Below are 25,767 nucleotides of genomic sequence, written 5' to 3'. Positions count from 1 at the left end.
AGCCACTATATTGAGAATTAAAAATAATTGGTAGCCCATAGTTTAAAATTCAGACTAAGCAGAAAAGGTAGTTACAGGATGGAAGTAAAAATGGCATGATGACTTATAAACATTTTTTCACACAAGGCTAGTGGACTGAAGTTGAAATAAAGAAGCTTTAAGAATTGCAGAGTAAGAAAAATGCACAGGTAATCACTCAGCACAAAGAAAAAACACACAGAGTGTGAAAACTAGTCATACACTAAGACACCAGCAAGATCTTTTATCAGCTGATCCAATAACTGGCTGGCTCATAAAAATTTCTCTCTTCCCTAAGTAAAAATGAAATGGAAAAAAGACAAGCCAGGTAAGGATCCTTCATTGTATTAACAGGACTAGTTCTTTAAACTTCTGCTTGGGTATAAATTAATGTATGGCTACACAATCTCAGGAACTTCAGAAGATTCCTTAATCCTAATATTGTAGTATAAATCTAAAAACATGTACTTGTTAGTTCTCTGACTCATTGTTCATCTAACTGTTTCCATTTTGGCTTGTTATGAAATTCTTCTCTATGCACCACCCAGCTCTGGTAATGGCCTTTCCTACATACTTCCTCTTCACTGCTTATTAACAACTGGCCTTTCTGAATCCAGAGCTACTCTCACCTTTGACAAAGTATGAAAGTGCAATGTTTCAGAAATTACACACTGACACATAGTGCTGTTTTTCCTTTCATGTCCACAGAAATGCCAACAAGGTAAGTCCCCTTATTAAGTATGAAGTTTTAATGACCCCGTGATATTTTTCTTTGAAAAGCATGCCTAAACACAGATGGGGATTTTAGCAAAAATTGCAGCAGTTATTGTCCTGCTGTAGGCAGAGGTAAGGACTGAGTAAAATGTGCTTTACACTGGTAACATCTGAGAAAAAAATAAGCTGTCAAATCAATCATGGGTCTATTGTAGCATGTAAGGAAAAAAAGGCAAAACCTTTGAGGCATTCAGAACACAGTGTTGCACTAGATCTCACTGCTGTTTGCCAAAAGGCTTTTCATGGCAATTAAATTTCCTGGAAACAAAGCCTCCTCCTCCTGAATGCTGAAAAGGCTCAAATTCATGTTCTCAACACAATACAAGACATAATACAGAAAAGTAGGACAATCTCTTTTTTCCCAAAATTCCAAGGTCAGACAAAAATGTTGTGTCTAATTTTATATTTAATTTACCAATAACAGAGGATGCTGGATACATGTTACAAAATAATTAGTAGAGCAGAACAGTATGAATATTTACACTCATACACATTCCTATTTGAAAGTGTGCAAGTTTGCCAACAGTGGTGATACCAGAATCCTGTTTTGAATGTATCCCTTAAATTACTTGGCCCTTGATACTTCAGACATTGCTGGAGAGGTCAATTTCCATCAACAGCTCTGACTCATACACTGCCTCTCAAGCTAGAGAATCAAACTGACATTTCCAAGTATTCAATGGATTTCGTCTCTATGATCAGCCAGTCAGATCCCAATGCCTCACACACTTGTATATTCACTCCTATCATGTTTCAATAAACCTGTCAAGCTTGCACCTGTTCAAAGGTTGGTGGAATATGTCTACTGATCATCTCAATAATCAACAAGTGGCAGCTGTGCCTGTAGCTGATTCTAACATTTCTATCATAATGAGGGACACAGACAAATTTCATTAACTGTTCATATTTAGCCTGTATTTCTTTAAGAAGATTCATGAGGCTATAAAGACCTGAGTCATGCACTCTCAAGACAGATTGCCATCTGATACTGTAAGGTATGAGAACAATGGACTGCTTCTGAATATGTCTCTCCTCTTTTCTTTCTTTTTCCTTTTTTTTATTAAAACCAGTTAGCAAATAACTGTTGCTGACTTTTTCTGGGAAAGTTTTCTTTAGGGAACAGACAGTCAATGTCAAACACCAGTTAAGGAAAATAGGAGTCATCCTTGGCACTTCTTGAACCTTCATGTTGAAAGAGCAATGCCAGACATTTTCCTAAAGCTTTACATCTAATCATACCTGCTTATAAAAATAAAAAGGGAAGGAAGGAAGGAAGGAAGGTTCTCCTCATATCTTTGAAAAATAAACAATTCACCTTCATCTTCAGAGAATCTCCTCCACCTTAAAATGGCTACCTTTTAAAAAGTAAGATAAAGACTTAATTGTAGACTTATCTCCCCAAAAAAGACATTTTGAAACTGATCTTTCTCCCTTTCCAGAATTTGTTCTACAGTTTATATATTCTACCTGAGGTCTATTCTTCTAAAAAAGAAAAAGAAAAAAACAGGTTATTTACCTTGTCATCTTTTCAAGATCAGGTTTTACCTCCACATCCAATTCACTAACCCACAAAACAGAAATTATTTTCTCCTAAGTAAACTAGCAATTACTAACTTTCTTTCCATAACTTTTTTTTTCACCAAAACCTTTAGTGTTAGCTTTCATACTAACCTGCTGCAGCAATTTCCAGCTTAAAAGTGATCCAGTCAGCTGCCCACAGCTCTTAAGGCAAGCAGTGGGGAACGAGATGAGAGGGTCACTCTGGTTACCACATGAGCACAATAGCATCTTTGTGGTCTCATTCAGAAACTGATGTCAAAACCATCTTCTGGGGCACACAGGGGATCTCCACCACTTGTACACAAAGCCTGGGACTGTGCCACCAGGGCTCTGCAGTGATTTCTTCCCTGTTCCTGCCTTGGTAGCCAGAGAAGTCCTGGTCTGGCAAGACTTCTGAAGAGCCTGCATGCCCCAAGTCAGAAGAGACAAAAGCAAATGGGAGTCCTTGGAAGTTACTCTCAAAATACTCTTCATCACACAAGGTGCTGGACATCATCTCTTCACAGATTTTACTGTCCCTGCTAGCTGGCCTTGTTATGGTGTTTTTTGCTCTCGTCCATACCAACTGGTGACTACAATTTTTTCTTTACTCTTCCTTACAGGCATTTTATCATATTCCCCCTATAATTTTAACTTTGATTTGCTCCTGCACATTCCAGAAGATTTTTTTTTCTTCCTTTTTTCTAATAAATTACTGATAAACTTAATTTATGAAGTCTAGGAAATTCCAGAAGACCATCTTTGAAGTGAACTTTAGGCTTATTCTTCTCAACTTTTCCTCCATTTTTTACTCTCTGTTCACCATTAAAATCTGAGGCTGAATTACAGTGTGTATAATCTCTTCCAAGCTTGCTCAACAGCCTGAAAATCTTACAAAAATTCTTTACACTTTAAATCTGCTATATAACTTTGATACCCTTTAGAAATGGGCTTTTAGGGGGTTGGGTTTTTCCCCCCAGGCATCATATTATTCCTCAAAATTAGTAATACAATCTCATCACTAATTACCCTGTCTTTACTCAGATAACTGCATGCCACTAAACAAATCATGTATTTCAGAATCCTTACTATGCTTTTCCTCATTTTACTTGTCAATACTTCCTGAATTTTGTTCACTTACTGGAAATATCTGGCAATTTCCTGATGCACAATGTTGCTCCATTTTTCATCTACTCCTGTTCTTGGTTTTCAGTTTCTTCTCCCTCCACATCTCTTTTAAATATTTTTGGGTGGTTTTCAATAAGAAGCATGTTGTAATGGAGCTGCAAATTAGATGAGTCCTTATGTTAACAACAGATAACTATGGGAAAGAGCTCATGAGAGAAGGAAGGACAGCTACATAAATCATCACTGGCTGCTAAAACGGAAATAAACTAAAAGTGGCTAAACCAATTCTTCATTTTCAGACAATTAAGTAACAGTCCCACTGTTGTCTTCTGTGATTTTGTGCAGTGTTTAACTTCCTGGAATGTCTTTCTGCACTGGACAATTTTCCTGTACTTCATAACAAATCCAGAAAGAATATTCATTATTTCTCATTGATTTACTTGTTGCAGAAATACCGACAGTCTCTCATGGGTCAATATCTGGATGTGTTTATAGAAAACGAAGTGCACAATGTAGTTTATTTCTAAACAAAACAATGTACTGGCCTTGTTTCAGATAAAGATGTACATTTTTTCAATGATCCTATTGTTTTCAAGCCAAGACTTCCATTATGTTTTCAGGTCAAGACCTCCATACCCATTCCCTGTTTGTCTCAAATTTGGGACTAAACACTCTTCTTTATTTAGGAAGCTGTTGTATTTCCAAAGAGCTCATCTTGTTTACTTACAGCAAATAGGAGTTGACAACTCCAGAAGGTTTTTCTTGTCATCCCTCCTGGTCTTACTGACTTTTCAGGAACCCAGGAAGATCACAACACAGATAAGCTAAGAACGGTCTCCACTGCACACAAACCCCATGATGGACAAACAGCCAGCAAAATACCACGAAGAAATTTCCAAGTAAACCTTCTCTTCCAGGGTAGATCTATAATTTTATTACTTAGAACCCTTACTTGATTTGTAAATTGATAGTATACCACAGGATTAACTCTCTCCCTGGCTGAGATTCACACATCACCCCAGTAATGCTAACTTGATGTGTACATCAATTTGTGCCACAGACAGTGGCAGAACTCACTGTTCTCAATGTTTGTATCCTCATTAACAAAGAAGATGCAATATTCTGAGAAATTTCCACAATTTAGAGGGCTTGCATCAGGAACTGATAAATTAATTTAACATTTATTCAATTCAAAAGATAAATTATTCTTGCATCACTGGTTCATCCTTCTTGCTCTTGCATTCCTTGGAAAAAATGCTTTCTGCTGTCCCCCAGACCTTCCATGGTACAGTAAGGTTTTTTAGAACTTAACAAACATTTTGTAAGTTACTTTTGACAAAACAGCCCAATATAGAACAAAACAAAAAAAAAAAAAAAAAAAAAAAATTCCTGCTTGATTTGCTAGCATAGCTTAAGGACAAGCTGATATCCCTGACTCAAAGATCAAGACCAGTAACTGTTAAAAGCCATTCCTGAAACTTTAAGGGCAAATTTGTCCATCAGCAACTCCCAATAAAAGGTTCTAATTCTAGTGAACAGAAAAGCACTGAAGAAACACATCTGGAGACAACTTTATCACTAATCTTAGAACAGGATCCATAAAATTCTCCAAAACTGTATGCAAGGGACAGATTTCAGTGACAGATTTTATGCTGTATTAATTATGGATTGCATAAATAAACCAAAATCTGTTTTTCTGCTTGTGATGATAAAAAAATTAAAAACAAAAATAAATTATTTCTCAGTTGGTAAGTAGCTAAATATAAGGTTTATGTTTGTTGGTGTTGTGTAATACTGCTGGCCTAATTCCGGACACTAAACTCTTCAGCTGTCTCTCAACAGGTGTAAAGTGGTTTCACTAACTTTGTACCTCTGCAAAAACAGGTTAGAACTGTTCAGAGACCCTGAAAACCTTGAGAATTACCATTCTTAAGGACAGAGTCATGACCCCACCTTGACTCTCTTACCGACAGAACTGCAACTACCCACCAAAATGATGCTCTAATGGACAGCTGTCAGTGTCTGTCAGTCTGCAGAACTACCTTCCTCCCATGCTATAAACACATGTAAACTTTCAGCATCGGCACTGAATGACAAGTTCCACGACTGAATATTAAAATGCCCAAATTTCTTCAACATCTCCCACCACCGAACTAGTCAAGCAATTATATTCCAAAAGCCTGGGACTTTTCCACCAGCGTTCCCTTGAGAGATTTCTTCCCTGTGCCTGCCTTGGTAGCCAGAGAAGTCCTCGTCCGGCAAGCGCTCTGCAGAGTCTAAGTCATTATATTACAGATTTTTTAATTTGAACGTTAAATTAAAAGGCCGCGTTTGAACTTGTTCTTTCACTAACAAATCCTGCCAGATCTTTAGCTTACATGCAATACGCCCTGAGGGCCAAGCGGCCGCACGAAGACGCTGCGGCACCGCTGAGGGCGGCCGGGCCTGCCGCGCCCTCCGTCCCCGGCCTTCCCCCGCCACCCTGCGGGCGGGCCCCGGGCCGCAGAGCCACAGCAGCCGCGGCGGGGAGGAAACGGGGCGGAGGAGAGCCTGGCTGCAATAAAGGCTGGCCCGCCTGGCCCTGGGCGGCGCGGTGGTGCCGAAGTCCCTCGAGGTTGGTGTTTTGCCCGGTTCGCCTCTTCCCAAGGCACCCCCTGGGCGGAGCCCCGGCTAATGCTCCTGTCGATGGTCCTGTGCCGTGCCAGGAGCGCAGCAGGGCTCAGACAATCCAGAGCAGGAGAAAGGAGCAGTTGGTCATTCCTCAGGCTGAACAGCTTAGAAGGATAAAAAAGAAAAAAAAAAAAAAGTATGTGCATATCTACCTGTACATATGCACTGTGTGCAACACGTCTCTTCTAGCATGGCACTGTTTGCAGTTCGGAGTTCATTTTGAGCGCCGTTGTCTAAAAGCTTCAGAGGTTAAAATTAAGTTATGTCTGCCAGCAGAGGGAGCCAATTTTATTCCATAAACAAGGGGGGAAATATTTTTGAACAGGAACATTCCTGGTCTTTTTACATTTATCAAGTCAGAAAAGAATAAAATATAATAATTTTTCCATGCCATCTGTATAGCATGATCTTGAAGGGCTCTGTGACCCATATATAGCCTTATCATTTGAATTTCAGATGAGAGCAGGAATTTTGAAAGCCAAGTCTTGTGGCATCACATACATTTCTTTCCCTTTGTAAAATAATTAATTTCTTCATTTATTCAATTATTTTAGACAGTTTCTCAGGTGCTTCATCTATAAGACCAACCACCCAGCACAGTAATAAATGTGTAAGCATTTTTTGAAATAGCTACATTTTCCTTGCTCTCATCATCTTCCTCAGATGAATCAATGTCAGTCAAGTAAGTCAAGGGTAAAGAACATAAAAAAAGGAAAATAGTGGTTAGCAGAGCACAGTACTAAATGACTGACAACAGAGCTCCAAATTGAAGAGCTGGAAAGTGACAGATTAAGGTGTTACTGTATTAGTTATCTGGAGTCACTGAATAGATATTTAAGCATCATAAACCCATTTAAAAGTGAAATTAAAGTTTAGTCTAAAGGGAATGGCATAAATTTAGCATCTCAAAATAAAAACCTGTATGAAATGTTGTGTGGAATGGAATATTATCCGTTTAGATTTTAAGAAATAATGGCACTAATCAACTAATGAAGTGTATTCTTATGTATTCCTCATACAAGCTCCAGGCTTTATTTCTTATGCCCTCTAAGCCCCTCACAGATATTTATTCCCATCTGTTTCATCCTTTTCCTCCTTTTTTTCCCCCCATTTTTTATTCCCAGTGGAAAGTATCCCACCTCCTTCTCTCTGTTTTCATTTTCTGTACTGAATGCTTAGCTTTGACTCTGAATTTGTCTCAGCTGCAGGCAGCTTAATTATTTCTTCAAATCTTTTTCTTACCCAAGACCAAAAATGTCCTCTGGCTGCCATTTTTCACTACATATGGCAAAAATATACAGGACAAATAAAACCAGTGCAAGCAAATTTGCCAGTTTTCTTATATTTATGAACTTACACCAAAAAAAGCAACAATGGGGATTTTATATAGCACCTAGGATAATGTGGTCCCATTCTTCTGACAACATAAAAGTATTGCTGTGCTTTCAACTGGAACTGTTTGGTCACAATTGTGTTCTTGCTTAAGAGCTCCAAATAAAAAATGAAGGTCAAATCCTGAGTGTTAGAACTTGTGTGGGATACTGCCAGATGTCTCAAAAAAACACCCAAAACTAAGAGATGAACAATATCTACAGAGCCAAGGCCTTTTCTGCTTTTGGTACTGCCACACTGGAGAGCAGACTGGGGGTGTATGGAGACTGGGAGCAGACACAGCCAGGACAGGTGACCCCAGCTGAGCAAAGGGATGTTCCAGACCATGTGACATCATGCTCAGTATGTAAAGGGAGGGATGTTTGGAGTGATGGCTTTGTCCTCCCAAGTCGCTGTTAGGTGTGATGGAGCTCTGCTCTCCTGGGGATGGCTGAACACCTGCCTGCCCATGGGAAGCAGGGAATTCATTCGTTGTTTCACTTCGTGTGTGTGGCTTTTGCTTTCCCTATTAAACTGTATTTATCTCAATCCATGAGTTTTGTGGCTTTTACCCCGCTGATTCTCTCCCCAGTCCTGCTGGTGGGGAGTGAGCGAGTGGCTGCATGGGGCTTGGCTGCTGCCTGGGGTGAAACCACCACGATTTCCAACAGAAAGCTCTAAGAGATGGATATCACACATTAGACCTATGTGGTATGTGGATGCAGAATAGAAAAACTGCACCACCACAGCACTGGAAACACATAGAATAAAATCGATTTTATACATTTTATTATGAAAATCAATGTGCTGGAACACTGTGTACAACGGAAGGGTGAGCCATATTTTACTTGTGCTTAGCATGTGGAACAGACAGGATGACTAAGTTTTAAAAAGCTCACAATTTTTCAGTGGTTTAGGGGGAGGGGTTTTGCAACATGTGTTGGTTCACACTGTGTTTTTCTTACCCTACACCAAAAATGTCCTCTGGCTGCCATTTTTCACTACATATGGTGAAAATATAGGATAAATAAAACACAGGATAAATAAAACCAGTGCACCATAAAAGCCCACCATTACTTCATCAGGCAACCTCAGTGCTGTTCTTCGACTCTTGGGACATCCTGACATCGGATAAGGAACTTAAGGGCAGGCGACAAGAAAGAAACAACCCGAAATGACAGAAAACTGAGCCTTGGAAACCAGTTTAAGTGTTCCGTTTTAAGCTAGTTAGCATTATTTGCGAGGACAGAAATAATTTATCATAAATAAACAGACCTGGAGTTAAATTCTACATCTTAACGCACAAAGCATTTATCAAGGGATTCACGGGGACGACTTTTGGACCTCAGCATGCCGATGTGCCCGAGAAGTGCGAGGGCGGATGTGGAAGCCTGGCCTGGCGGGAGCAGTAACGCGAGGCAGCAGCCGGGCCAGCGGGATTCCGGAGCGTCTCCCAGTGGATTTGTGAAATGACGAGGAAATAACACCAGCGTCTGGCAGCAGGCCGCTGATCCCGGACACACCGCGCTGAGCGCAGCCACGGCTGCCCAAGGAGAGAACGCTCAGCCCCACGCAGTCCCCAGCAGGCACGGCAGCGCCGCAGAGAAGGGAAGGGAAGGCGGGTGATTCCGGCGGAAACCCGCGGCAGCGCGGCCTCGCCCTGCCGGCCGAACGGGAAGCGCTCGGGCCCGGGCCCGCGGCCGGGGCGGACGGGCCCCGCCGGCAGCGCGCCTGCGCCGCCGGGATGCGGCGGGCCCGGCCCCCCGGCGGCGCTGACAGACGTGGTGAGTCCGCCCCTCCGCGGCCCGGCCCCTTCTCCCCGTCCCCGGGGAATGGAACGGACGGATGGGTGGGAGACTAGGTAGGTGGATAGGTAAGTAGGCGGGTGGGTGTCCTTCCTCAGCGGGGAGGGGAGCGCCCCCGCCCGGGCCGGGCCGGGCGGGGCGGGCTGGGCTGGGCTGGTGTCCCCGCTGGATTCTGGGTGCTCGGCCGTCGCGTTTGGGCCTCCAGCCCCAGGGGTACCCCGGGGGAGGTGCGGAAGCCCCTGGTCCCCTTTCTGCAGGACACAGGCTGTGTCACACGGGGAGCAGTGGCGCTCCCCCACTGACGCCTTCCTATAGCCCCTGCCATTCTCCATCGCCCGTGGGGGACTCAGCTTGCCTGGCTTTAGCCACGGATTTTTTGGAAGAGGTCATCATAATGATGCGCAGCTCTTCTCGGTTGTGCCAAGCAATAGGACAAGAGGCCTCAGGCAGAACCTGATGCCCAGGAAGTTTCACCTGAACACGAGAAAGAGCATCTTTACTGTGCTGCGACAGCACTAGAACAGATTGTCCAGAGAGACTGTGGAGTCTCCCTCAGTGGAGATACTCGGGAACTGTCTGGACAGAATCCTGTGCAATGTGTTCTGGGATGACCCTGCTTGAGCAAGGACGTTGGACCACATCACCCTAACACCCAGGCTGTGGGTTTGATCCCCGTTATGGGCCGTTCACTTAAGTGTTGTACTCATTGTCCTTGTGGTTCCCTTCCAACTCAGAAGATTCTGTGATTCTGTGACCCACTGTGGTCCTTTCCAGCTTCACCCATGCTGTGATTCTCTGATGTCCATGATCAGCTGCTTTTGCAGAGCTCTTCTTTTTGTTGATGAACGTTATTCTTGCATAGTAATAATTCAAATAAAAAACATTTACATCAACCCAGGCAAACATTTTTTCACATTCTGGCTGGCACTTTTGTGGGTCCTACACTCTGAGACCCTATTAATGCAGATAAGCGTATTATCTAAAATACTTCAGGATAATGCTTCAGGAACCAAACTGTTTCTTGGCACTCCAGAATCACTGAAACATGAAAATCCTTCACCAGCAGATAAAGTAGTAGATTATTATGTTTTAACAGTCATGCATATTTTGTGTATTTCTCTTTAGAATGCTTTTAATGGAAAGAAAATTAGTCCTGTGTTGTGGGTTTTTTATTTCATGAGTAGCAATGGCATTGCACGTGGAAGTGTCTCTTACTTTATAAGCAAACAGTTGTGCAGTCAGTCTTTCCAAAGGGTCCTAGTATAATTATTTTTACAGGTGCTTGGTAGTGGTTTTTTTGGAGCAGTTTAAGCATTCTTTCTGTGGACTGTTACAGTGAGCACTACCACACTCATCTGTCACCTTTTGTTCCTCTCTGTACCGCCACAGCTGTTTTTTTCTGGTACATTGAACTTGATTGGGGATTGATCTGTCAAAAAAAGTCCTCTCTAAATAGAAGGATGTCTTTCCATCTGCATGAGCTCTCTAGTGAAGTTCATGTTAAAATGTGAGCAGTTAGGGGGACACAGAGCAGGGACTTTGGAAGGGGGAGCAAACAGCTGGCTGGTCTCAGTGGTGGCATAAGCAGCTCTCATGTCAAATGTGAAACTCAGCCTTAGTTCTCAAGGTTGTGTATAACACACACATATCCCCCACCCCTTTGCTTGTTGTCATTTACCTGAAACTGTGGTTTCCTAACTAATGAATGCATACCTACAGATGCCTAATTACCTTTCAGCTCAGTTCTGTCCTTGCTTTACTTGAGCTGGAAGAATACATATTTTATATATATGTATAATGTATATTAGTGATATTTGGATTGAAATAATGAGAAACAATTATATTTTACCTAATTTCATCTTATAGAAATTTCTCTTTCTGTTCATAATTCAGATTTGATCAAGATGATGAGACCAAACGAAAGCTTGGCAAAAAAAAGGATAAAAAGTTACAGGATACGGTATGTTTCTAATATGTAAGAAAAATTACCATTTAAACATTTTGAGACCTGCCCTCTCTAGGCTTTTCTGTACACAAATAGGCATTGACATGACTTTAAATAATGCTTTTAAAATCATTGAGACTCAACATGAATGCAGAAATCCACCTATGGTAGATCAGCACATGAAAGTTTGTCTTCAACATTACCAGGTTTTTTCTAACCCAAGTATTTAATTACTGAGTTTGATACCAAACACCTGCAATCTTACTTTTGCCTTTTTGGTTCATGTACTTATTGGTTCTTACTTTTGCCTTCTTGTAGTTGGAGATGTAACATTGGTGTCTTTGTTCTCTGCAGCAGCAGATAATCAATGTGGACCTCATGCTGGAAATGACGTCTTCATTAGCTGCTTTGGCTCCAGTCATTGAAAGGGAAAAGAAGGAACACCACTACATAAATATGACATTACCAGTTGATGTTGTTGTATCTGTTTCTCCAGAAGAGCCATGGGGAAAGTAAGCGTTATCCTGAACTTGCAATTTTTCAGCTTCATTTCTGCTTTTTCTTGAAATAATGAAGTACAGCTATATCATTCATCAGTTCAATGAAAAGTATATAGTATTTTTGTGATGTAATTTTAACTGTGTAAATAATAAAAGCTCATGTAGACAGCTGTTAACTTCAGTAATCTTGAGACATGATTCTTTTGCTCTCTATAAAAATTCAGTTTATCAATGTCTGAAAGATTTGATAACTCACAACCATTGCTTAGCAAAGAATTGAGAAGGTTAGGAAAATGTTCTAGAAATTTTTGTATGTGAGGTGCATAAAAGTGCGAGTTGGGGTGTATTTGATGAGTCTTTGTAATCTCAGCCCTACATTTGGGGTTCCGGATGGAAAACATTTGAGTCTGCCTGTGTATTTTTTCCTTGCGTTTTTTCCATAGGATTTGACTCTGAATGACACTAAATGGCATGGATAAAATGCAAAAAAGAAAACATTTAGTCAAATATTTAATTTTTATTTTGGCAAATGCTCATACTGATTGTGTTTCTGATAGGAGAGCAGGGTAGCCACATTTGGGAGGACTGAATCACTAGGGACTCATTTCTGTGTGCAGACAAGCTTTGAGAAAGGCACAGCTGGGCTCTGCCTTTTCCTGTGGGAGCAGAAGCATTGAAGTAGTGCAGTCATCTGACCAGGTCAGACATGCATTTAGGTATTGTATAACTCACAGCTGTGAGAAAAAATTATTCACAATCACTGCTCTGCTTTTGAAATATTCTCTCTTGTACTTTGCAGGGTACAAAATCTCCTAGTGAAAGCAATTCATGGGCAATTAACTGACATGGAAAGATGTATCATGAAATATGTGAAAGGAACATCAATTGTGGTACCAGAACAATTTCATTTCATGTTACCAGGAAAAAATCACCTCGTAACAGTCTCATATCCTACGGGTATTTCAGATGATCAGCTGGAAAGTTACAGAAAGGTAAAGCCAACAAACGGTAACAGAACTGGATCTTTTATTTTTAATTACTGTAATTGTAGCAGTGGTAGGGCTTTCCGTTTAGTCAATGTAGAATAAATACTAGCAGATACTGCTGTATTTTAGATTCATTTTTATTATAGCCAAAACAGTATACTGAATGTGAAAACTTGATTCATTATAAGTTATTTTATAGAATGTGCCAGATCTCATTTTTGTGAGGGAACAACAGAAACTTTAAAAGTACATAAAATTTGATTGATAAATATTTTCTCTAAATTATAAAATTTTCTTTGAATTTCTCCCTTTTTTTTTGTTCTTCTATGGTAGAACATTAGTTTACTTTTGGTGTGTTACTACATTCAGTTTTTAACATATGTCCTGAAAAGCTTATTGGTTTTTTTTTGTTTGTTTGTTTTGGGTCTTTCTTGGGGTTTTGTGGTGTTGTGGGATTTTTGTCTGTTTGGAGGGGCTGCTTTTTGTAGCTCCAAACAGCTGGCCAAACTTAGCTAGTTTTTGGCTTGTTTTTGCCTTTGGATTGGCATCTGGAAAAAAGAATATGGATGAAGTGGAAGAAAGTTGAGATGTGCCAGACCTTTCAGATTGAGACTGATACCAGTCTAGGTCACACAATTGCATGTGCTGAGAGCAGGGAGAGAATATTCTGCAGCTTAGAGGTGTAGGAACTGGGGACTTTTTTCTGTGTGAAGCATTACTGGGTATATAAAACCCAATCTAGCCTTGTGTTTGCAGAGGCCTCAGGCACTGGTGGCACTGCCTCTGTTTCCTGCTCTCTCTGCTGTTCACTCTAACCCACTGATGGGAAGTGTTTCTGCAGCTCCTGTAGCTGGGTTCAGTGCTGGGTCATCTGCCTAAAATGTATTAGCTGTGTTACACCCTTTATCCTAGAGGATCTCATCATGATTCACTCTTAAGCTCTGTGAAATAAGACAATATATCTCTTTAAATGTGGCTGCTGTGTGGCAAACAGAGCTTAAGAGATTTTAAAATAGACTGAATTTGCTTGAACCATAAGCTCAATATCTTTATTTTGTGTCAGTATGTGTTATTTTTATGCTCCAATATCAGTTAAGATTATAATTTGGTGTGTGTATCTACATTACTGTGTAGATAAAACTGTAATCCTTTTCTATGATGGTGTATTTTATCATGCTTTCATAACAAACCTGTTACTCGTGGTATTTTCAGTGGGGCCCCAGCAGCAGGTGTTATGTAACAGGACTGCATAAAGTAGTGGGCCCTTTAGATGGGAGGTAAGCCTGCATGAGCTTCCCTGCAGAGGTGAGGTCTAGTAGTAAACATACCTGCCGAGTGTTTAATTAAGCCTATTTTAATAATTTGCTAAACTATGCTGTTGAAATTATAACTTTATTGCTGCTTACGATGTGGTCTTTCTTTTAATCCAAAATTTGAATTGTGTTTCTTATTTTTATTTGAACTTGCATGTAGGAATTGCATGGGTTATACAATCTGCCTTGTGACAGACCATATTTCAAGAGAGCAAATGCTTATCATTTTCCAGATGAACCATATAAAGATGGATATCTCAGAAATCCACATTTACATCTTAGTTCACCTGGCATGGAGTCTGGTATGGTAAGTTTAAATTCGAAACATTTTGCAGAAAGTACCTTTTTATTTTGAGATTTTTTTTATTGAAAGAAGTAATTTAGATAGTCAGTGATGTGCAGATTGGTTTGACCTCTTAAGCAAAAGGGCTCCTCTGCACAAAATGGCACAAAATGGCACTGCTTTCATTTATTGTATTTGTCCCAAATAAATTGGATTTTCTTGGGAGAATAATGTCCATGATTTTAGCATGTATTCTAAAAAGTTTCTCAGAACCAGGACAAGAAACTAAAACTATGAACACAGTTTAGGAGACAAAATGAGGTGCAGTTAATCATGTTTGAATAATGACCCTTTGAATCTTCCGAAGATTTGCGGTCCCTAACTGTAAACTTTACAGTGCAAGTGCCAGGTGATATGACTTCTCTGAAAACTGGTGCAAGTGTGATCAGATGCCTCTGTGTGCTCCCCTCCTGTGCAGGTTTATTTAGTACAAGGTGTATACAGTTACCACCACTACATGCAGGACCGTGTGGATGACAGCGGCTGGGGCTGTGCCTATCGCTCTTTGCAGACAATCTGCTCCTGGTTCAAGCACCAAGGCTACATGGATAGACCTATACCAACACACAAGGAAATTCAACAGGTACAGGACATTTAAGGAGATTGTTTTATGCATATTTGTCTATAAAGGTTTATGTAGATTGTTTTTAAATATCAAATTCGTACATTTTAGACAATATTTTTTGTCCCTTAAATTGGACTGGTGGTTCTGAATTGTTTGTGTTGGGTGACATTGGCTGTACAAATAAGATACATTAAAATAATCTTTTAAATGTTTCCTTGGATTAATGTTGTATTAGAAGCTGTGATATGACATTTTCACTGTTTTTGTCAAATGAAAAGAACAAAGAACCCAATGTGTCATGCTAAAATCAGTTTTAAAACTGGCTGTCATACTCAGTGACAGCTGGATTAGTTCCCAGATGCTACACAGGAATTTACTGACAACTTTTGCAACTTTGCCTTTGACAGTAGTGCACTTTTTCCTGATTTTTGAACTCTCCTTCACTTCTTTTCTGTTTTGAATTTAAATGCATACCTGAATTGTTCGTTTTTGTTAACAACACTGAATTAAAACTGTAGGCTTGTAGCTAATACCCATAATTGGGTATGCCTGTCAAGGAGTACTGCAGTTACCTTCTGCTTCTAAATATAATTCTTCATGTTACAGCTATTTACTGAACATTTTTAGTGAAGTTTAATTCATTCCATTAAAAAACATTTATTATATGTAGCAGGGATGTGAACACTAAAGGTAAAACCACATTTCCTGAACATTTCTCTATCCACACTTGAATGCTCTTGAAATCTGTGCAATCCTGTAGCATATTTAGGCATCTAAAAGAGAGCAGTAGCCCTCAGAAGACCTTTGGGCTTTGTGTCCTGAGCAGAAAAGGTCCCTCTCAAGTGCTGAATGTAACATATAAAGCTCAGAATGAAGAACAGTTTAAAATAAACCATAACCTTTGACATGGATCAGTAGCCTCTTCTTCAGAGCACTATTTTATGGATCCTTTCCTGAGTGCTTTGAATAGAAATCCAAGCCTTTCAGTCTGTGAAGTGGCTTCTGCAGTGTACAAATGATGCACTCCATTATTAAAGAGCTCAGTGGTCCCTCTCCCAGCCTGAAGTCTGCCTGTGGACCTGGGATTGTGGTCTCTACTCATTGACACAGTTCTGCATTACTGCTCAAAGGGACATTTCCAAAACAGAACTGCAGTGAATTAATTCAACATTCATTGGTCTGCTTTTAAACTGCTAGGTTCAAAAGACATGCCCATTTATATAAAGTAATTTTGTTGACACAAAATGGTGGCATTCCCTACTATATGTTGTTGATATTTGGGTTTCTTCCTCATTGTGATGTTGCAAAGGCACTGGTTGATGCTGGAGACAAGCCCGCAGCATTTGTTGGGTCACGGCAATGGATTGGTTCGATTGAGGTACAGCTTGTTTTGAATCAGCTTTTTGGAATAACATCCAAAATATTATTTGTCAGGTAAGAATCACTACTTGTTTAATGGCTTGGTAATTGCTAGAAAGACTGAATGCCTTAAAATACAAATCATGGTCACAGTACATGGGAGAAGAGGTATAATTATAATTAACCCTCTATTCCTACCTTTAGTTGTGCTTACCAATGAAGGTAGTGTTAAATTTCTTGGGAGCTTGGGGTTCCAGTTTCCATTTGCTATAAATTGCTTAATAATATGCAAATTGCCCGATTCTATAAAACTATGATCAAATGCTTCCACAAGAAATGTGGTTCCCATTGGGTTTGCTTAATCTATAAATTGCTTCATGATATCCAAACTGATACGGAATTCAGCTTATTCCTTTGCACCACAATTTTTGATGCCAGACACACAGTCTGATGTCCAGAGAGAACTGAATGTGCACTGACAAATAGATTATTACTGCAGCCACAAACCTAACTTGTGAGTTTAGGATTGAGGCAAATTGTTGAGAAGTCTGGAAAATAATGTTCCCCTTTTTGCATTTTTGTGACACATAAAGCAAGGAGTTTGTTTCCATTCTGACAGTCTCATGCTGTCATACACAATGAAGAATCCTACAAAGATATTTGGGACAAAAAGAATAGTCTTTAGCATATATCAGAAGAAAAACTACCATACTTTTTATCATTTAGGAAGCACTAAGCATACTAATAAAACCCCGAACATTTAATAAGTACAGTCATGAAATTAAGAACATACACTAACAATATGTATGAAAATACAAACCAAAACACTTTTCATGTGTTATGTTTCTTTAGAGTGAATTCACACTGTAGATATTCTAAAAGAGCATGGTAATGGGGATCCTTAATGGTAGGAAAATAGTTCAGGTCTTCAAGATTTTAATCTTTTTTTGCTCCAGAGCTTGTACTTGCAGTTGATCCACCTGTTATTTATAGCAGCTGTGACAGGCCCTGCCAGTAGGAAGATTTTTATTCCTGCATATGAGAATATAGAATACACTCCTGAAGTGGGTAGAATTGCTCATAGTGCTGCTACAAGGGAGCAGCAGTTTTTCTCAGTGTTACCAAAAACCAACATCACTACCATGCTGGGAAGAAGAAACAATCAAGCAGCTTTTTCAGCTGGTCACTGGCAGTGGATAGCATTTTTATCTTGGGCTTATTTCCAGCTAGCATCTCTGATTCTTTATGGAAATAAGACTTCACAGCTGCACAAGCTGCACAGTACTGGATCCATTACAATAAATGCATCATTTCCCAGTTTTGTATTCTGTCTGCATTTAATCCATTCCTACTTGGGAAGTAGGCACACAGACTCTCACTGGGTTTTAAAAAGATTAGCCACTATATAAAGAACTATAAAGACAAGATATTAAAAATGTCTGTATTAATTTCCATGCCTAGCAAATAGACCTTGTGTTAGAAAATGTTTTTCAGATTTTCTCAGGAATTTTACAGAGGAATAATCCAAGTGACTTTCTAATTGGTTATCTATGCAGTGAATGAGTATAATGGGCAATTACTGAAGTACACCTAGTGAGAATGATAAATCTGTTACTGTTTTTCTTACCTAGCCAGGGTTCTGAGCTAGCATTGCAGGGAAGAGAACTTGCTAATCATTTCAAGACTGAGGGAACTCCAATTATGATTGGTAAGTACTTGAATGTTGAAGAATGCTAATGAAAGTGCATGGCCTCTCTGTGCTGAATTTAATTTCAATTAGAACCCATTTAATTTACTGTACAAAAGTTAATCAAAACTGTAGATGAATTAAAAATTACAGTTTTCCCAATATAGCCTCAAAAATTATAGAGTTTAGTCTGGTTGGTATCTTTTTATTTAGTATTTCTTTCAAGCTCAGTATTGAACATGGTAAAAAAAGTCAGTGTAAATGGTGTTTTTATAAATTTCTGTTAAGTCAGAACTTGAGCTGACTTCCATTCTCCATAGGAGCAGAAGTTCATAGAGTTCCCCAAAACTTCCCCTCAGAGAAGAGTACTGTCAATTGGCTTGGAAGATTAACTTAATTTAAGACCAGTTTTAATAATCTGAAATACTGGTATGATAAGAAGTGTCATTTGTAAAAATACTGCAACATTAATTGTTTTTTCCATGCTGTGTTTTAGGAAATTAGTAGTATTGATATTATTATTTTCAACTTTAATAACATTAATTAAAGCAATTTTCCAGTCTGTATTTGTCATTCTATAATGCAGTGTAACTTCCTCAAAACAGAGGTGCCAGAAGTCCAGACTTTGGTATGGTGGTGGTTTAGATTAGGTATTGGGAAGAAATGTTCCATGTGAGGGTGGCAAGACACCAGAACAGCTGTGCAGAGAAGCTGTGGATGCCCCAAGACCAGGGGGATGGCCCAAGGCTCAAGGCCAGGATTTATGGAGTTTTGAGCACCTGGTCTAGTGGGAGAGGTGACCCCCCCGTGGCAGGGGGGTTGGAACTAGGTGATACTTAAAGTCCTTTACAACCCAAACCATGCTATGATTCCGTTAAATATTCTTGGCCTTTCAGCAGCCTTTTTATCTGAATGTCAAGAATGTAGAATCCTGTATTGAAAAATCTTTTAGTACCCCTCCCTGTAATGCTCTCTTGCAGCTTGGTTTAATTTTTGTTGTCATTGGAGGGCTGGAGTTGGGCTTTTTGAGGGTGGGGTTTGGGTATTGATTTTGCTTGTATTCTTCCAGGGATTTTGCAATCCCTATGTGCTGTGTGGAGTTACTACAATATTGCGGGGAAGTAAAGTATTGCATGTTATCTGAAAGAAACATGCCAGAGTTGACCTGGGCTCATCTCATCAAAATATCCCCTTTTCCTGTTTGCAGGCTGAGGAAAGGGAAATCAGAATTTACTATTTCCTGCCCCTAATATTCATTGATGTAACATAGTAGAAAACAACAAATAAACTTCATCCAGGAATTCCAATTTCTCTTCTAATTTTAGTCCTTTTACAACCATGAAATTTTGCAGATTTCTTTCCTACAGTTAGGTTTCTTTAAAAAAAAGTGCAAAAGAGATGTTTGAAATATTCTAGACTTCATCTGGTAGAAGTGTTGAGGATTTAACCTGCCTTGCTGACTTAGAAGAAATTTGGAAAATAAATTCTCTACTTACTTTAGTTACTACAACTAACCTTTCTTAGCTGTAGTAAAGATACATTGTTTAATAATGTCAAGAATCTTATGAAAGAAACACTTTCAGAATCATCTTGATACAAGCTAATCTGTTAATAGAAGGTGTTGATGTACTTTTATTAAGCCCTTGTATATGAAATCATTCCCAATGAAAAAAAATACAGCCATCTGTGTTTCTCCTATTTTAGGTGGAGGTGTTTTGGCTCACACGATATTGGGAGTGGCTTGGAATGAGACTACAGGGCACATTAAATACTTGATTCTAGACCCACATTACACTGGAGGAGAAGATCTGCATGTTATTTTGGAAAAGGTGAGGCTTAATGCACATATATACGCACACATTTATGTATATACATGTATTTTGGCATTAAAAAAATAATGTCCAGCCAAATACAACGTGGCCATTCTATGGCTTCTCCATTCCATATGGAAGAAGCACTGAGCCCAGTTAACCTGCATACTACATATGCTAAGTATTGTCACTTTCTGAAACTTAGTGTCTTTGGAGATGTATCAGATCAGAAACTACATCCAGTTATTATACTATAAAGCAATGTTCTTTATTTTGTATGAATTCACCCAACTCCCCTTTTACCCAGGAGTATACACAATAAATGTGTTCTATATTTTGAATAAAACAGAAAATTCTGCTCAGGCTGTAAGATGCTCTAAATGAAACAGGGAAGATCACTTATTTTAAATTTTAAAAGTTCTTTTAAAAATCCAACACTAACCGTTCTCAGATCAGGCCTTTAACAATGATCAGAGGGTAGGTACTGAATTGTTTGGAAAATGTGGAAAAACTACAAAGTGTTCAGGGGTATGTAATGTAACGTCATTTCCGCATTTAAAGCTGCTAAAAGGGATGACGCAGCACATTACAAACTAGTAAATATAGTGTCAGAAATGTAAACTCTTAAAGCAGCTGAATCATCCTGTAAATGTAGGTAATCAATGTCTTTTCTGGTTTTCCTATTAAGTGCAAATAGTAACTTTCATTTCTAATCTTTGATACCCTTGTGTAGGCCCAACAAAAAAACCCAAACATACAAAAAACCAGACCAACAAATAAAGCCAAACAAACAAAAACCCACAAAAAAACCCAACAAACAATACTCACAAATGTTTAAGAAGCATTTTTGTGGCCTATAATGATCAAAGCTTGAAATGAACACAGGAAGAAACTATTTCCAAAGAATGTGTAGGATCAAAGGCTGTTACAGCTACTAGCTGTTAGAATGGTTCAGTGGTCCAGGAGGATAAAATAAATGCAGAACCCACTTTCCTCATCAAAAGTCTCTATGGAGGAACTAAGGGAAACTATGAGAATGATGGCATTTCAGAATAACATTAATCTCTCAGGAGCAGCAGAAGGTAGTGAGGAGGTGGGGATGGGGAGGAGATGATACTTTCTAAGAATTAAACTGGGGAGGGAGGAAGGCGGAGAGAGTCTTTTTGTAATGTGTTTTCCATTAATGTGTTTCCAGGCATGTAGAGAACTTTCTGAAAATTGTCATTGCATTCTATAGTCATTTGAAAATAATTCCTACAGCTTAGATTAGTATGATTAGTAAAATAAGAATAGACTCAATAGTGAAAAACAGAATTTAAAGTAGATTTAAAAGCTATCTTGCTTTTCCTTGGACAGGGCTGGTGTGGATGGAAGGGCCCGGAGTTTTGGAACAAGGACGCCTATTACAATCTGTGCCTACCTCAACGACCAAAGGCTATTTAAATTCATCTCATGCTGAATGCGCTGAGACAGAATAGTAGCTGATCTAGATAAAACTGTCCTGTTATTTATCAAAATAATGCTTCAAGTCAATCAAAACCCAGGTGAAATAGAAATGTTGGTTGAATGACTTAAATTAAGAAACTATTCTTTTTTAAATGAAACCTCTAGAAATAAGTTACCTGCTTTGAACTGTATTCCTTACAAATGCATTTATTAGGCAACAAATACTCTGTACTTTTCCATAGCACAACTTTAGGTTTATATAGTATTTCCTCTTCTGCTAGAATCTCTATAGATTAAATGCCAAATCCGTTTGTTTTGTGGAATTCTTTCATGACAGAAAGATAAATTGTCCTTTGCCTTTCAAGTTCCACTTAGCCATCTGTCTTGTCCATTATGAATCTGTTCAAAGGCCTTGTTTGTTGCTGGTATTCTTGATGAAACATTTTAGGAGTGGGAAAAGAAGTGGAAAAGTAGCCATATTTACTAGATTTTATTAATTTTGCTGTCATATTTACACAGAAAAAGCAAGAGAATTAATTTTTTCTATGCTCATTTATTTATAGCTGAATGAAAACAAGTATTCCAGGTGAGAAAAAAAAAATACTCACAAAATTCTTCTGTAAGAAGTAACAATAAACAAGCTTTCCTCCTTCTCAGAAGGAGACAATGTCCCAGCACACACATCTGACTGCTCAGTGTATCGTCCAGTCATGGTTCTTCAGACTTCAGATTTCCCTTATTTCATGTTGGGATTACAGGATGTTTCTTCTGGCAGTTAGGCAACAAGATCTGTCATAGAAACAAAATAAGTCTGTAGCTACTTCATCAGTACATCAGCAAGGGTACCTATGATTTTTATTTCTTCTGTGTTGAAGTAGCCTCTTAAGTGGCATTCCACATGTACTGTCCATTTCCAAGAAGACCCTAACCTTAAGGACCTATGCAAGTTCATCCTTACTAGGAGGCTTCTAAATCTAACTGCTCTCTGTCTAACACATTTGTTTTACTTAGATGCTAAAAACATTTTAAAAAATATCCTGAATTGTATTAAACCAACACTGTTACACACCATCTGATCTTCTCCTCTTCCTGTTTATGGATCTGCTGGTTTCACTTTCTTGTTTCTGTGCAGTTGGATCCTCTCTCTGCAAGCCATGTCTGTCACTTAGCGAGTTTCCAGACTGTCCTCTCAGTTTCATTGTCTGAGTGTGCTGAATTGTCCTGAGGAACTTGGCACATTCCAGAAAGCCATAATCCAGTGCAAGGTCTGCTGCTGTCTGCCCACTGTTGTTGCACAAGCTGAAATACAGAATTAACAATAACCAATTCAACTGGAATAATGAGCAAGTGCTGATTAAGAGGTGATTTAGGCAGGTGTATAAAAATAAGTACTGAGAATCAATACCACGAAGGTTTGCAAGGATAGCATATGGCTCATACAAGGGGTGGGTATTAAATACAGAAAGGAATAATTATTTTAAAATAAATTTGTCATCAGTCTATTACTAGCTTCAGCATATCAGAAAGGCAAGAAGAGGGTGAGATGATGATCAGGAATATTCTCTCAGCAGTTATCACAGAGGTACATAGCTACACAACAGCGTGTTAGCATGTGGTCGGTGCTCCTTTGCTGTTTATGTCAGTTTTTAATACTCCTATTGCTACAGTCATGCTATATTTGCAGCCTTAGCACGTGTGTTCTGAGCAAGTTAAATGTACTCTGTAAAATGCACATCCTTTGATGCTCTTACTGAAGTTACTAAACGTTGCTCAACTTACTCAATTTTAGCATCACCAGCAACAAGGAGAGCAAGACATTCCAAACTCCCAGCTTTTGCTGCTTTATGTATCGGGGCTTCTCCAAGGCAATCCTAAAAACACAATTTATATGTAACAGTCATTTGCAAGAAGAGGAGTAGGATAAAGCTGTCTTGTTCTCAAAAATTACTGTTTAGGTACACCAGTCTGTTATGAGCTGAGAGATTAAAGGAATATAGCTAGTATAGTAATGGTAACTACCATTAAATGTCTAATGTATTCATCACCACAAAGCAGAAGTGCTCTCTCCTGCAGTACTCATTGTTTAACCTTTGCCTTCTTAAAAGATAACTTACACAGAATACCCTCTACACAGACTAACAGCATCTCTTAGCACCATTCAGGGATTGCTGTGACCAATAGCTTGCTACCAGCTCAGAGGTATAAGGGATTCGACTAAGCAACTTGAGTAAGAATCCTTACATTTACTCAAAGTAGGGACAAACTTTTGGAGGAAAAATAAATACTCAAGTTGTGTAAAAGAATTAAGTTGTTTGGACATCAGCATGCAGCACTCTAAGTGTGAAAATTAAATTATACATTGCAAGTGAAGTTGCTAATGCAATATAGACAGGATTTCTCGTTCATGCTAGAAGTTACTCTAGAATAAGCAACCCCAAGTATCTCATGCAATGCAACTGAGTATAAGAAAACCCTCTCTTAGATAAAAAGTGTGTAAATAATATTAAGTGGATTTACTGACATGCCAGATTAGAAGTGGAAGGAATAAAATGTATGTGTTTTTTACCTGTTGGTTCAAATTTGCTCCTGTCTGCAGTTGCCAGAGTAGGAAGAAAGCTTCACCACCACAAGCAGCCAAGTGAGCTGGAGACTGACCAGAGGCATCTGCAGGTGCGTTCACACCGGTTCCTGTCTCAAATAAGTTGCTGAAACTACCACACTGAAACAGGATATAAAAAGAAACAAGGAAATGTTACTGCCAGTGTAAACCACGGCAGGTCTCAGAATTCTGCATTACAGAAAAAAACATTCCCCTTGCAAACCACTGGACCTTCATGTTCCTTGCAACTGCTTTTTAAATATTTTCTTTTTTGAAGAGCAGTGCAAGAAAGAGGTTTTTGGCTTTTAATCTCTTAACCAGAAATACCAGCGTTATTGCCCCAGCGTTGATAGCAGCAGCTCCAGGCAAACACCACCTCATTCACTTCCGCAGCTGGGCTCCCGGCCAGACAGAGCCACACACAGACCGTCCCAAACCTCACCTCTGCGCTGCAGTCCAGCATCAGCATCGCTTCCCCTTGTTTGCTGGGCGCGGGGCTGTCAGGGCTCGGGGCTGTGGGCCGGGGGACCGAGGCGCGGGTCCGTCCGTGCCCGCCTCCCGGGCCGGCAGCGAGCGCCGGGCCCGCAGCCCCGCCCCGCCCTCCGCACGTAGGCACCAATGGCCGCCCCGGAGGCTCCGCGGGGCCGCGGCCGGGCCGGGGCCGGGGCTGGCGGCGGGGGCGGCCATGTGGCGCGGGGCCGCCCGGCACGTCCCGCACACACTCGGCAGCCGCGGCAGCGCCCTCCGGAGCCCCGCGGGGCCGGGCACCGGCTGCTGCACGGGCCGGGAGCGGGCGCCGCTGGAAGCCCCGCTGCCGCCGTCAGCCGGAGCCACCGAGCCCTGAGCGCGGCCTGGTGTGCCCTTGGTTGTGCCGCTGCCAGGCGCAGCCGCCACAGGGGTTCTGCCAGCGCAGAACCTTTACGCTACTTTGGAAGGCTAGGCAGACTTGGATCTAGGAACGAAAATAATAGAGAATTAATTTAGATTTTTTTCCCAGAAAGAAAACTTAAGTTAGTAAAGAGAAATCTGTACCATCGTCCTGCCCAAGCTCTGCCACTAGGCCAGGGAGACTGGCCAGGCGAGGCACGCTGTGAGACCCAGCTCTCACCTTCAGCACAGACATCGCAGCAGGTTCATCACCAGTCTGGGCAGGACTAGAATCGGCAATGGTGGATCTGGGCACAGCCACCTGCTACATCTCTGCTCAAAACACATTTGCAAAACAGAACTTTGATTGTCACTTACTTGAGCTTGAAGTATGTTAGAGAGGGTGAGTGTCCACAGTACACAGTTCTGTTCTTAGCATTATGGTATTTCCTTCTGTGTCAAATACCTATATGTTTGTTATGGAAGTCCCTCATAATCACTACCATAATTTTTAAAAAATAATTGAAAGTCACGTATTTAAAAAAACAAATAATAATGGCATGGTTTTAATAAACAGAGATAGGGGGAAGGAAGCCTAACGGTGTTCCTTTAGGGCATACATAGTTCTGAAATTAATTCACAAACATGATGAAATTACCTTCTGCTTCTCCTTTGGGAAAGCTAATATAAATTATTTTAGTGCAATATGAGCATATACAGTACAATTTTTAAATGTGCAGAAATCCAGGTAAATAGGCTGTGATCAACAGCAGAATTGCTTCAGTAAGTGACAGTTTTCACTTCTTTTTTATATGGAAAGAAGCACACTTGTGTAATTACAAAATGTTGTGTTGGGTTTTTCCCTGAACAGCTAGCCAAGCTAATTGTTAACAAACAAATAAAATTCCCACATTCCTAACTATGCTTTGTTAGGGATGAAATACCTTTATGCAATTTTAAAGATTCTTTTGAAAACACACGTATCCAGAATTAGCTTAAGACTAAATAGTTTTGCATTGCCAAAGAGGTTGTGTTTTGGTG

At 40.0% G+C, this 25,767-nt stretch overlaps 2 protein-coding genes across 2 annotated transcripts; one reads left to right on the top strand and one right to left on the bottom strand.

Moving 5' to 3' along the window:
• Window positions 1-9,702: 9,702 nt before the first annotated feature.
• UFSP2 (UFM1 specific peptidase 2) lies at window positions 9,703-21,571 on the top strand. Its single transcript, XM_041480150.1, has 10 exons — window positions 9,703-9,719; window positions 11,199-11,265; window positions 11,605-11,762; window positions 12,550-12,742; window positions 14,210-14,356; window positions 14,811-14,975; window positions 16,267-16,391; window positions 17,948-18,024; window positions 19,708-19,832; window positions 21,171-21,571. The coding sequence occupies exons 1-10, from the start codon at window positions 9,703-9,705 to the stop codon at window positions 21,255-21,257; spliced, it is 1,161 nt and encodes a 386-aa protein (XP_041336084.1). The 3' UTR covers window positions 21,258-21,571.
• A 155-nt stretch (window positions 21,572-21,726) lies between these two features.
• ANKRD37 (ankyrin repeat domain 37) lies at window positions 21,727-24,434 on the bottom strand. The gene is made up of 5 exons (XM_041480087.1): window positions 24,302-24,434; window positions 23,827-23,979; window positions 23,040-23,131; window positions 22,330-22,559; window positions 21,727-22,049 (listed from the first exon to the last, which is right to left on the bottom strand). Exons 1-5 carry the CDS (start codon window positions 24,326-24,328, stop codon window positions 22,036-22,038), a joined length of 516 nt encoding a protein of 171 aa, XP_041336021.1. The 5' UTR covers window positions 24,329-24,434; the 3' UTR covers window positions 21,727-22,035.
• Window positions 24,435-25,767: the final 1,333 nt, after the last annotated feature.

This window comes from Pyrgilauda ruficollis, unplaced genomic scaffold (assembly GCF_017590135.1).
Source record: "Pyrgilauda ruficollis isolate IOZ18807 unplaced genomic scaffold, ASM1759013v1 scaffold5, whole genome shotgun sequence".
Taxonomy (NCBI): domain Eukaryota; kingdom Metazoa; phylum Chordata; class Aves; order Passeriformes; family Passeridae; genus Pyrgilauda; species Pyrgilauda ruficollis.
The sequence above is the reverse complement of the archived record's forward strand: the minus strand, read 5'-3'. Positions and strand labels throughout refer to the sequence as shown.